This window comes from Gouania willdenowi, chromosome 6 (assembly GCF_900634775.1).
Source record: "Gouania willdenowi chromosome 6, fGouWil2.1, whole genome shotgun sequence".
Lineage (NCBI taxonomy): Eukaryota > Metazoa > Chordata > Actinopteri > Blenniiformes > Gobiesocidae > Gouania > Gouania willdenowi.
Window position 1 is genome coordinate 59,703,614 of NC_041049.1, and position 14,128 is coordinate 59,717,741.

General features: G+C 35.6%; 1 protein-coding gene across 1 annotated transcript; it reads right to left on the bottom strand.

Annotated features, from left to right (window-relative positions):
* Window positions 1–1,892: 1,892 nt before the first annotated feature.
* Window positions 1,893–12,331, bottom strand: tph1a (tryptophan hydroxylase 1 (tryptophan 5-monooxygenase) a). The gene is made up of 11 exons (XM_028448820.1): window positions 12,146–12,331; window positions 9,059–9,193; window positions 8,774–8,963; window positions 8,588–8,688; window positions 8,431–8,498; window positions 8,157–8,353; window positions 6,396–6,531; window positions 6,174–6,300; window positions 5,161–5,256; window positions 3,874–4,007; window positions 1,893–2,939 (listed from the first exon to the last, which is right to left on the bottom strand). Exons 1-11 carry the CDS (start codon window positions 12,233–12,235, stop codon window positions 2,765–2,767), a joined length of 1,449 nt encoding a protein of 482 aa, XP_028304621.1. The 5' UTR covers window positions 12,236–12,331; the 3' UTR covers window positions 1,893–2,764.
* Window positions 12,332–14,128: the final 1,797 nt, after the last annotated feature.

Here is a 14,128-nt window from a genome sequence, read left to right on the forward strand (position 1 = left end):
TAATAGATTTCCTTTCACGCTGTATAATACTGAAATTATAAATGTATAGCATATGTAACAATGTAAATATTAAATTTATATTTATGATATTAATTTATTTATCTACAATGGTTTTCTTCAAAGTCAGCCATTACCCTGGGACCAGTTGTTTAAATGTAATCTGGTTGATTTATTATTGAAAATGGGTTGTTAAAAAATGGATTCTGAGATCCAATTCGATCATGTACAGTAATCCCATCTTGGTTTTAATCTGGATCAAACCCTCAGTTTTAATAGGATTGGGATAACTTTGATCCAAAAAACGAAATCAGGATTATTCAGATTCTAGTAGGTTGGTGGATTTCAGGAACAAATTTAGATTTAAATAAATTTCTACAACTGGTGATCAATAACATTTGACATGAAGTAGATAAACATGTATCTATTTTAACCGAATTTCAAACCATAAGGTTAACATTATAGACTATACTTCTCACTACAGCCCAATGAGGTAGAAGTAAAATACTCCTCTGAAAAGCTGTCAAAATCAAACGATAGAGTATTTAATTCTAACTCTAATTAAGAATTAAATTTTTACAGACCCACTCAAAAATCATTGTTCAAAAAGAGTTTCTGACAAAGGCATCTCTTACTGCACGTCCAGTCAGGATTCCTCATAGAGATAATATTCTACTGAAGAGGAAGAAAAAGACTGAAAATTTGTGTTTTTGTTTTCTTTCTTTTTTATGTTTTAAGGTTGAAATTTTAAAGTTTGAATTTGAATCATATGGAATGTATATTTTATTTTTGAGGGGGGCAGATATGGTCTGACTGTATACACACACACACACACACAAAAGATGCAAAAACTTTGACACCGTGGATGTTTTATTGAAGAAGTTTTATGCCAACACACACAGAGCCAACTCTAATAGTATCTTTTCAGTAGAAAAATATGTTTTGTGCCACACTTAGAATGACTGCAGGATTGATATTCACGATCCTCACTCTAAACTACACTGCATGTGAGACCTTTAAAGCATTGATATCAACTGCTGGTTTGATTCATAACTAATTTTAACAGCACACAGGAAGTAAAATACTACCGTACAAACACCAAATAAGTACAAAAACAGATACAAATAAACCAAGTGGGAAATAATACACGTAAAGAAAAAAAGGAAAAAATTTCCAAAACACACACACACGAGCACAAACATGATCATTAACAACACCAAAGGAAGAAGAAACTACACGAGTTTGTAACAGACTGGGGTACTTTACGTGTAGGAAAATCACAAAAGCACGGAAGTCAATTTAGAAGCACAATGGAAGCAAAACGGTGCCTCAAAATAAGTAGTAAGTATATACTGTAGCTCTTTGGGTTTGTGAGTTATACTGAAGTTAGAAGCTAAACATATGCAGTGCGTGTAGTACAGTCCATGGTCTATGCAGGGTTGGGGTCAATTATAAATGTAATCGCTTAATTGATAATTAATTATAATTATGGCATAATTATAATTGCAAGTTGTAATTTAAAAAAAAAACAAAACTGTCTGTCGTAATTAAATTGTAATTGAGTTTAGATAATTGACTTTGTAATTGTAATTGCCATGAAAATTTGATAAAAAATGTCAATTATAATTTCACGCTCGACTGGGGAACCATGTTACTGTTCTATGTAGAGTTCTACCCATATGTAGTTAACAATTATTAAAATATGTTTCATATCAAGCTTTCCCACATTTGCCACTTAATATTATATATATATATATATAAATTTAGGGGTATACTGACACAAAAGAGGCTCAGATGTCCACACTAAAAATATTTCAACCTATATTTTCATTGATTATGAAGCCTAACAAGGTAAACAATAGATAGGAAAGAGATTAGATGATAGATATTAGTTTTTAGCGTATTTTACAGCTGATTTAGGACCTGTTATCATTAGAGATGCTAACAGAAAGATAACACAATAGGAAGGTTAACTTTTATTAGGTTATTTTTTAGGCTCAGTATTTACATTTTGGTAATTGAGAATGTGAATGTAATTGACTTTCTGAGGATAAAAAAAATATTGTAATTTAAATGGGTAATTGAAAATGTAATTGTAACTGAAAAATGTAATTGACCCCAACCCTGGCTCCATGCAATGGAAACAACAAATAGCAAATATCAGATCACATTCATCAAACAGACAAAGGCCCACATACGTACGAGCTATGTTTAAACAGCAGGGCTGGAGGTGAGACCATGAGCATTGATGGAGTTCTTTACTGACCCAGATGTGTGTTAGACACCCAGCTGTTTATTAGACACCCAACTGTTTGTTTATACACCCAGCTGTTTGTTTACAAACCCAGCTGTTTATTAGACACCCAGCTGTTTGTTTATACACCCAGCTGTTTGTTACACACCCAGCTGTTTGTTTACAAACCCAGCTGTTTATTAGACACCCAGCTGTTTGTTTATACACCCAGCTGTTTGTTTACAAACCCAGCTGTTTATTAGACACCCAGCTGTTTGTTTATACACCCAGCTGTTTGTTACACACCCAGCTGTTTGTTTACAAACCCAGCTGTTTATTAGACACCCAGCTGTTTGTTTATACACCCAGCTGTTTGTTTATACACCCAGCTGTTTGTTACACACCCAGCTGTTTGTTTATACACCCAGCTGTTTGTTTACAAACCCAGCTGTTTATTAGACACCGAGCTGTTTGTTTATACACCCAGCTGTTTGTTTGTACACCCAGCTGTTTGTTTACAAACCCAGCTGTTTATTAGACACCCAGCTGTTTGTTGAGCCGGCTCAGGGCGTCACCCACAATGTCCAGCTCGTGTCGGAGCTCCTCCACCACACTGTTGATGCTGGGGGTGTCTTTTAACACGTCCACGCTCTGAGTGTAGGGATTGTAGCGAACTGTGAAGGGACGTTTGATGGTCTTGGCAAATTCTCTGAAAGAACATAAAAGTTGTTAAGTCAACACAACTTGCAAATATAGATAATAATATGTTTGAAACAGGGGTCACCAACTAAACTGGGTTCAAGCCTAAACTATTCAAACCAAATTCTTTTGAAAAAAGGCAAGTATTTTAGTGCTGAGTCTCATAGCTGTTCTGTAATCAGCCACTAGGGGGCCCTATGGGTCAATATATTATTTTCATGTCTAACTCCTGACATTGTGCGCCAGTTAACACACAGATGGTCACATTTTGACATATGGTGCGTTTCCACTGGCGGTATCGGCTCTACTCTCCTTTTTTCCATTTCCACTGGGAAAACGTACCTCCTCTTTGGTACCTGGAGGTGATTTTTTAGTACCTCCTTTGTTGTGGTTCCAAAAAAAGCACTATTGGTCTGAACATGTGACATAGACTTGTATAATAATTTCCTATGTGACATAGGAAATTATTTTTCAGTGCAAGGACATTTCTACTTTACTAGTCAGTAACACAAATCTTAAAACAAAAAAAACACAATGTGCAAACAACACAATAGAATCATATAGAATAAAACAATAATTAAAAATAAAAATAAAAATAAAAATATGGGCAGAAAATTAGCAGGTATAGTTGCAGATTTTTAATATTAATATTCAATTAAGAGAAGACATGTACAGTGATTGAAAAGGGTGTGTTTCACGTTTATTGTTCCTTTTTAAATTAATATATATATTTAAAAAAGGGTGCAATTCAGCGCCGCTTCAACAGATAGATTGACAGACTTTTAAAGGAGAAACCCATGCTTTACTGTAGCATTCTAGATCTGTGTTACTGATCAATGCTACGACAGAGCCCATTGATATGTCAAATAGAATAACCTGTGTATGTATATTAGTTTTAATGAGTAAAATGATGATCTAGAGCAGACGTTTACAGTGAAACTCACCTCATCCTGACTTTGGCTTCCTCAAAGCTGTCTGATACGAAGTAGACGTCCTGGAACATTGTGATGATGCACTCCTGCTTGGAGGTGACTTTTGGGTCAAAAGGCATAATCCTGGCGTTACCAGAGAGAGCATGCTGGAAGACAAGTACACACTACCATTTACTAAAGAAAGAACATTTCACGAGAATGAGCAGAGATGTATAGTACAGAGGGGGCTGCTTTATGAGGAAAAATAGATTTCTAATCTCAATGAGGCTTTTATTGGTTAAATAAATGATATAATAATACTCTCCTCAAGGCTTTCAGCACATTTACAAGGACATAATTAAGGGTATATATTGTTTTACTTATTCAACAGTTCCTTTGTGCATTTCTAAGAATAGGAGGTGAAATCTCTGCTTTATTTTCATAAACATTCTTTTACAATGTTTATTCACATTAATCTGGCCAATGCATAGTGAATATGGTATGAAAAAAGTACTGCGACTTGAAAGAGCTTCAACAGCCATATCTACTTTCTACAGGCCTAAATACCAAATAAAGAAATGGAAAAAGGCCATTATTTTTCATTTAATGCAACATATTTTGCATCTCCATTATAAACAAAGGAATAATTATTAGTTTTTAAAACCCTGAAATAGCTTTTCCACCTTTAATTTGAAGTTAAAATGGTTAATCGCTCTCCCCGACCACGCCCAATTTTAATGTCGCTCTAATGTAATAGTTTGTGTTATCCCAGATTCAAAATGCAACTGCTCTATTTGTCTAACAACTTCTTATAATGGGGTGATTGTGGGTTGTATAGTTCAGTGGTTCTCAAACTTTTTTGGCTCTAGTCCCTTTTTTTTTAACTTCTGAATCCAAGTCTCCCCTTTGTCCCATTACAACGTTTTGCTTAGAAAACTATTTAAAAACAACTCTAGATCATAATGATAGAAAGGACGGGTGATAACACACATTTCAAAGAATCTAATTTTGTAAATAAGTGAATGAAACAGTATTTAGTGCAGTGGTTCCCAATCGTGACCCTATTTTGATACTAAGAATGGTTTTTGATCAATGTTGGAGCTCAGATTTTCATTTTTAATTTTTTCTACTGCATTTTAGTTTAACTAGATTTACAGTATGTTTCACAAAGTCAAAGTATAGAAATAGTTGTTTAAGATTGTGTGTTGTTTTAAATTAAAAAAATAATAGTAATTCAAAATAATTCAATGGAAAAATGTATTAAAATTTTTCTGAAATTTCAGGTGACCCCATTTAAACTCCAGGCGACCATGTGTTTACCTTCAGCTCACTGATGGATGACAGCAGCCCGGCTCCGTACGCACGCAGCTGTCCTTCTTGTTTGCAAAGGCCAAACTCCACAGTGAAGAAGTAGCACTGTTACACAGGAGGAAATAAAACACAACCCTTTACCTGATAAATAGCAGAAGTGAAAGTAATGGATTAAAAGCACTCACGTTACTGTAATTGAGTTGCTTTTGTGTGTTTTTTTAAAAGTATAATTCTAAATCAGTAATTTTACTTGTAGTTCAGTACGTTTTAAAAGAAGTAATCAATTAAATTTCTACACCCAACCATTGCTGAGTAAATTATTATTTTTTTGTGATTCATTTTTTTTATTTCTGTTTCAAGGCACATTAAACATAATCTTTGATTGATCACAGCTTCGAATCTTGTAAATATCTGTATTATATTTGTGTATTTGGGGATTATTATTATTGATCTTATTTTATTTTTTACTTGTGTAATATGTGCACTTGTATTTAATCCTTATTTAATTAACAATCTTTTACTTAATTACATGTGCTTTTCTTTTTTTCTTTCGTTGTTTAGCATTTATTCTTCTTATTTGTAATATTTCTTGAGCGTCAACGTAATGTAAGTAATTTCCTCCTGGAATAAATAAAGCATTTTTGATTATGATTATGAGATAATCCATATGTTCTTAGTCATGCCATTTCTAATCAATGCCACTTTCTATGGTTCAGGTTGTGGTTTCTATCTATTATGTTATATTATATTATGTTGTTACCTACATGACATATTTGGCATGTTTTAGAGTTGTATTTATACTTAAAGCCTATTTATTTATTTTTAAATTGATTTCATGGGTGTTATTTTATTTGAACAAGAACTGTACATTTTTTGACAAAACTTTTATTTTATACAGATGCCTTTGTGGAAAATTATCCTGCTTGTACTTGTACTTGAGTACAATTTCAATCAAATAACAGTACTTCTACTTGAGTAGATATACCAGTACTCTATATACCACTGATGACTGTGACACTCACCGTGGCCAGTTTCTGAACCGAGTCGTCTAAAGCTCCGAGTGAAGCCAGACCAATCTCCTGTGAAAACTGAGCAAAGCTGGGCTCCGCAAGCAGAGGTACGTGGCCCAGCAGCTCGTGGCATGTGTCCCTTGTTAAGAAGAGAAAACACAGTATATCAATACTTGTAGTTTTTACTTGTTGAAATGCCACGAAAGCTGACGTATAACCACAAATATGACTCACGGCTCTGGGGTGTACAGGGGGTCTGAGCTGTGCCGGACGTACTGAGTGCAGTGAAAAACACGGAAAGCCAAACCAGCCAGGAAGTCCCGTGGGGATAAATAACCAGCCACAGGCCTGATGGTGAACCCAGTGCGCTCTGAGGACACAGTTAAAAACATTGTGCATGAGTACCCCATAAAGCAGTGGTTCTCTTTTTAGGCTCTAGTCCCCCTTTTTCTTACTTGGCAGTGGCTATTCGTACCGTTGCCGTATCAATATACTGACGTTCTATTTGTACGCAGCACCCCTATTAGGCCAGTTTAGGTCACGTGACTAAGATTATACCTAACCCTAAACCTAACCCTAACCCTAAAACGCTACGTACTTGTACTTCGCTAAACATACCAATAGCACCGGGGGTTGTCCGTACGGCAACCGTACAAATAGACACTTTCTTCTTACTTTTGAATCAAAGACCCCCCTTTGTCCGACTACAACATTTTGCTGAGAATCCTATGAAACAATAACTATAGATCATAATGATGGAATGAATGAGTGAAAACACACATTTTAAAGAATCTCATTTTGTAAATAAGTGGAAAGAAACAGTATTTATTGGCTCCTGAATAGATTTATTTCTATAGTTTTTATAATTTCTAGTAATTTAAAATCATTTCAATCATCATTTTGGGTAATTTTGTGTATTTTCTTGTTCTTGTTTTCTGTTCTTTTTTTATTCAATACGTTTTTCTCTTATTTTGTGTGTTTTTGTTGTCATTTTTGTGTTTTGTTGGTATCTAAATTATTCTATCGCTGTGTGTGATTTTTTTCCCTGTTCATTTTTGTGTATGTTGTAGTGATCTTGTGTGATTTTCTCTCATTTAGTGGAGGGGTTCTCAACTGGTCTCACCCTGGGACTCACAATTTGCCACGATCATTAAATCGCGACCCACCTTTTTTTTTTTTTCTTTTTTGTTTTGAGAAATTAACCAACCAAATTTAGTTTTTCAAAAATAGCTGTTGAAAACATACATGTATAATCTTTTTTTAAAACACAAATCTATGTATTTTCCTGTGCAACATGCATTTCACAGCATGTCTGTCAAAAGAAAAGTGTCTTTCAAAATACAAGACAAGTCTAAAATGAGAGACATTAAGTAGGCTATTTATTTATTTTTGACAAGCTGTTCGCGACCCACCTAGTACAGGTCCTCGACCCACTTTTGGGTCCCAACCCCCCAGTTGAGAATTGCTGATTTAGTGTGTCTGTGTCTGGTAGTTGTATTTTTCTCTCTTAGTGTCTTTTTTGTGTTATTTTGTGAAATTTGTTGTGGTTTGTCAGTTCTTTTTACTATTCAATAGTCTTCTCTTATTCTGTGTGTTTTTGTTGTTGTTTCGTGAGTTGCTGGCAATGTTTAGTATAATTGTAATTTTTAACAAAAAAAATAAAAATGATAAACCTCCCATATTTTCAATGTTAATGTTCCCCTCTATGTCTCTCTCAAGTACCCCCTGTAGTGTCATTATACCCCTCAGGGGTACACGTACCCCCATTTGAGAACCACTGCCATAAAGAACTGTATATCTGACAAAAACAAGACATTTCTTGTTTAGCACATTTCATACACAAATCAATTCAATGTGCTTTACATGATTAAAAAGAAAACAACAGAAAACATTAAACAATAAAAAGAATAAATCAACAATAAAATTATAAATAAAAGAGTGGCTTTAAAAAAAATGTTCAACTGCAAAGGAAATGAGTTGTTTTTTTAAACGTACCTCTCAGGAAGCGTGAGACGTCCTCCAGTTGAGGGATGTTGTCCTCCCGACATTCACAGTATTTGGAAAGCAGCGGGAGATTCTTCAAGTATTCGCGGCAGGCGTGAGTGGGATACAACTTATTAAGCTCCCTGTACACAACGCCCCACGTCTTCACCTCTTCTTCTGTAAATTCAATGCGAGGAATAGGATCTCCACTGGAAGAGATGGTTCATTCACTCAGGAATGTTGTTACAAGAAGAGAATAGATCCTCATAAATATTCCAAATCTTACTGTTTGTAAGCCATGGCAAGATCTGCAAAATACTTCCGTCTCTTACGGTACACGTTGTCCTTGAATCCCTGATGGAAGGAAACAGTGGAATATGAATAAGTTCTACAATGAAGGACTTCTGGCATTTAACAGGAAGCTGTGTCAGCTGATTCTGTACCGGATGGTCAGCGTCCAGCTCAGAGCCGTACATCAGGACGCGGTTTGCACAATTATCCAGGTCGGAAATTTTCTTTGGAAACCAAGGGACATTGGACATTTCTAAAAAAAAATAAATAAATGAATAAATCATGTGTTAGCACGTAGTTTGTTGATTTAGCTATTGGTCTGACACAATATGTTTTACCTTTACTTTCTTCTGGTAGACAGGAGTTATCAGGAGGCTCCATGTCCACCACGTTCACGTGTTTCTGAAGCAACTGGATGATCTCATTCAGTTGCTCGTGGTTGCTGTCGCAGTCAACGTAAATCTCAAACTCTGAATTGCGTCTTTTGGATTTTCTTGACTCAATGTGAACGAGATTCACATGGTTTTCCTGCGAGAAAACAGTAAGAACAATGAAAAGTGATTAGAATGCTCTGAGTTGATCCCAACGGAGAGAGAAAATGTGTTGTTTTCCATTGTTTTCACCTGGAAGAGTTTGAGTGCCTTTACAAGTCCTCCCACTTCATTTTTCAAAGAGAAGATGACAGTTGTTCTTCCTTTCTCTGATGTGTTCTTTTTCTCACTGTTCTCTTCAATTTTTGTAAACGTTGACTTGTTTATCTGAAAAAAAAAAAAAAAAAAACCTTCATTCAAACATGTCCCATCCACACAAAAATGTCCTTTCGAGCAGCCATGGTCCTTCAGGGCCAGGGAGAACGTACATGTGACATTTTAAAAGTCCCAATTCTACGTGTGTATGAACACTTTTTTTTTTAATGAACTCATTCCAATAGTCTGTTCTCTTTACTCCCATATCTGAGACCTTCCAAATCAGCAACCTTGGCACGTACAGCCTAAAGTTATTTGCAGGATTTTAACCAATAAATTGCAGGTCTAGAAGCAGAAAAATCAAAGAGGTTTCTTTTTTATGAGTGGTCAGTGACAAAGCCCTTCTTTAGGGACCCCCACCAGTAAATTACATTTTAGTCACCATATTAATTGACATGAAACCAAAAATTAAAATTTTTGTAGCAACTTTTAAATGTGTTATTTCGTAGTGTGCGTCATGAGTATGAGCTCAATAGTAAAATACTTTGATATTTTAGTTTTTTTACTCAGGATATACTCATAACCTTTCTGTGAAGCAGTAACGTGTGAATTTTTGCTAAATACTTCAAAAGTATCATGGTTGGATGGTGAAGGTTTAATATGTGTTACTGGAGTTCATAAAAATATTCAAAAACTATTTATTGAAAAAGCTGAGACACGCATGGACAACAACAACAACAACAACAAAAAAGCTTTTTTGTGTCGTAAGGTTGGAAGAGTTTGTGTGTTGAAATAAAACAATGTCTGAATTTAAAGCAAGTTAAACATAAATACACAATTTCTCGAAGCATATGTGTTAGAGGGATACAATTTTAAATAGGTGTGTATATACTTGTATATGTGTGGACACTGTCAGATGAATGTATGGTGGATCACATTAATTGTATAATTATATAGATATATATCAATGAATTACGTGTGTGTGTATACATGTATATATACATGTATATTTATAGTGTAAATAGGTTTATATTATAAGATTATATTACCAGGGGTAACACTGCTGTTGTGTTCATGTTTGAAATAAAATGATATAAAAATATATATGAACAATATCATATTAATAGGGTTTTTTTTAGGACAATTCCTTTATCTTTAGGCCTTGGGATATAAAACTAATTTTGCTGAATGGCCCTCATGTGAACTAAACCACAATAATCCTTTATTTCCAAATGGAACTGAACTCATGTATATATGTCTTCTTATTTTTCTAAATTTTACTCATTTGTCTGAGGTTTTTCCTGGTTCTTTACTTTGTTTCTCCTTTTGAAAACTCAGTTCACAATCTGCTTTTTCCCCCCTCACCTCTCCTTATGTTGTTTTCCCATTTTTCATCTAAATACGGGGCGCCTCCTATGCCCTTGGCGACCCTCGGTTTTCCCGTTCTTGTCTCCCATGATATTTGTTACTGTTCGTCAGTGTTCTCTTTAGACGGGATGATACTGAAATTTGTGTAAAGCACTTTGTGGTTTTTAACCTCTATAAATAAAGATTCCTTACTTACTTAATGATGCCCACAGACCTGTTTCACTTTGACATCAGGTTTTACATAAAATTGATTCATACGAGAAGTTCGACTGCGTATTTTCCCACAAATATTGATGTTTACTCTTTCGTTGTAATGAACATAATAAGATATAAACATGAGCAAGGCAGGATTAGGGCAGAGGACTCCATTTCAGGACCTTGGACAGCGCTGCACACGACAGGGGAAAATGCTTCTAATCCCACATCAGATTGAAGAAGTAGGGCTTCATAATACACACAGCATTTAATCTGAGCAATCTAATCTGCTTTGATTAACTGTGCCACTCTACTTAACTTTAGTTGTCATTGCGCAATTAAAAACAATACAAAAAGACTTCCCTCTATTTCTATTTCTATTTCATGCGTAAAATGCATCAGTGGATTTGACACAATAAGAGTGCCTTAATTAAGCCTTAACAGTTCAAACAGTTCCTACCATGTTCTGCTTTTTCATCATGTTGTTGTAGGCAGAGCCACAGAACAGTAGGCGGTGAACCCGTGTCGGCAGAATCCCTGTAAACATTCTGGATGCGCCTCGTTTTAACGAAGATGAACTTGCCTTTGTCTCAAGGAATCGCATTAAAGCTTTAAATCTCATTTATCTGCAGTGAAGCCTATTATTAGCGCCCTGCGTGCTCAGATCTCACTGGCCTTAAAGCCGCGATAAGCTGCACGTCAACAATTCAACAAAAGTGATTCTCTGCAAAACTTTGTCCCTGCATTTACTTAAAGGACAACACTTCAATAAAGTATAAAATATTCCATTAAAGGCATTATACAGGCTATTAAATGATTATGTTTGTGCCACCCAGCTACATGATAATTAACATTTAAATCAGAATCTTTTTATCCAGGTGGGAAAAAAAAAATATTTTCTGCAGCCTTAATAATAAGAAATGATATGTTAATATCTGACAGATTCTTCCAGCAGACAGTAGCAAATTTAATACTGAGGCTGTAAAACTCTACCTTTCAATAGGATATGGACTGAATATTGTAAAAAAGATCCCCCAAAACAAAACAAAACAAAACATTTTAGTAAAAGCTTTTGAAAATAAGCTTTTACTCATCAGACGTTTCCTACCTGTAGAGCTTTGCAAAGCAATTTCTTGACAAAGACATCGCAACCAAATTAATGAATCTAATCCCTCTTGTCCTGGAGGTGCTTTAAGATGGAACTGCATCAGATTTACCAATTTCACATTTAATTTAAAGGCATAAGCTTTAACCCTCTTAAACCTTTGTCGCAAACTATGATGCAAGACATGAGCTTATGATTAATCTGTGCTGACGACTAAAGGCTTATTATGAAGATGATTCACCTCATGATCATAACCCAGTGTATGCAAATATGGTATTTACCTGAAGGAATTAAAAGCACATATTATTTGCTTTCACCCCTTGATACAGTTTGTCTTTTATTTGATAAATTCCTACCTCGTTGTTCAGTAGTTTCTCGTCAAAGCCGATGTTCATGGAGTCGAACGACCTTCCTCTTCGTGGTCCTTCAAGTTTGTTTGAGTACATGTTAAAGAGCTGCTTTGTGTTTCCCTACAAAACCTGTTGAATTGAATTATCTTCAGGTAAATTATTTTTCAAAAATCAACAACCCTGGCCTGTCAAAGTAGGCTGTGTGCCTTGGGAAACACTGGGCTTTGGTATTTAACGACTGAGACAAACAGGAGGGGGCCAGCACACTGAGCATGAGCAGCAAATAGAAAAAGAGCAAAAAGAGCAGCACCGCCCACTGCAGGGGAGGAAAAAGGGGTCTTTTACTCCACCTTAGGTTCAGTGAGATCAATCAGATTAAAAAAAAAAAAAAAAAAAATCATAGATTGTTAAAATTGGAAACAAGTGTTATCTAAGGTTCATACGTATATATACAGTATATATGACCCGTTATGGTAAATGTACTCTAAACACAGGTTAAAATCACTGCTGTCCATTAGCTGATAAAGTCAGTGTTTACAAGGATTGACATGAAGTCCATCTGACTTCCACCTTGAAAATCCACCTCTCTGCACTGTAAGCACTTCCCGCCTCTTGTCTTGGACTTATAGGTTTAATCAGTGTGTTTCTCTTTCTTCAGCTTTGCACAAATTAAACTGTAATTCAATCAAGACAATCAGGAGAAAAGGTTTCAGAGGACGGAGCAGAGCCAGGATGAGGGAGATCTCAGCCCTACATGTGCTCTAAGCCTCAGTCACCTTTACTTACAGTGTCAGACAGACAGGAGTGTCTCACCTGTGGGGGATGCAACATCATCCCCATCACTTTTTACAGAAGGATTCACTGTTTAAAATGTATTGATCCAGTTAGATTGAATGAAAGGTGATCAAGTCAATCACAGCCAGACATTTGACGAAGCCGCCATTCTGAGAAGGTAAACAAAGATTTAACAGTGATGAGCAAAGTATAAGTAAACTGACAAAAAATGTGTAACATTTGGCAAAAAATGGTCCCAAAGTGGCAAGAATGTGACAAGAAAAGAGTAAAAAGTGATTAAAATGGGGCAAAAGCAGTCATGAGTGGCAAAAAATGCGACTAAAAAGAGGAAATAGGTGGTAAAAAAAGCTTAAATGAGCAAAATGTGGCAAACAACAGTGAAAAAGGGCAAAAATGGAGAACAGAAAGAAGCAACATGTAGGGAAAAAGGAAACAAGTGGTATTTATTGGGCAAAAGGGAGCTTATTTGGAGGAAAAGTGGCAAAATGAATGGTTAATGAATTAACTAAAACAGAGTAAAAATGTAAAAAAAAAAACTTGAAAAAAAATGAACAAAAATATTGAAAAAGGAAAAAAAACAAAAACATTTTTGAAAAGGGGCAAAAATGGGACAAATAAGGAAGTTGCAAAATGGCCAAAGAAAAAGGTAAAAAGGGGTTACAAAGTTTCTGCCTTTAAAGATTTTCTGGGGAAATAATAATTAAAATGAAAACATAAAGAGCCACATGTTGAGAATCACTGACTTAATAACAGCTTTATCATGGTTTTAGTAAATTAATTTAATAAACTAAATTGAGAGTTGACGGTTGCCCTCAGAACACCCTCACTTTTAAAACGCTGCTCCACCCCTGCAGCCATTGGCTCTCAGCTCTGATGGGGGCGTGTGCATGGGTGCATGTGGCTGGTGCACATGCTCTTTTTCTCAGGTGGTCCTGGCTTGTGTCACTCGTGATCTGGACCAAGGCTTTCCACAACAAAGGAGGCAGTGAGGGGCACTTCCTCTGCTTGGGCAGTAACGTGGGATCAGTCAGAGATGGACAGCAGCGCTGACCAGTCACACTTCAACTGAAATACATGAAAAGTCAAATGAAACCTCGTTATTCTGCAAAACAAATGAATCTTCATTAAGAGAAGAATCTTAATTAACATTTACAGCTTTTTTTTTTATTTATGTCTGCTCCACTGCCACTAAGA

Bases quoted from the DNA above. Each gene is read 5' to 3' on its own strand.
- tph1a (XM_028448820.1), bottom strand. From the start codon at position 12,235: ATGTACTCAAACAAACTTGAAGGACCACGAAGAGGAAGGTCGTTCGAC. The intron at 4,008-5,160 runs GTAAACACATGG...CTTGTCTTCCAG, and splicing joins CATCCATCAGTGAGCTGAAG to CATGCTCTCTCTGGTAACGC. The intron at 2,940-3,873 runs GTGAGTTTCACT...ATGTTCTTTCAG, and splicing joins GAAGCCAAAGTCAGGATGAG to AGAATTTGCCAAGACCATCA.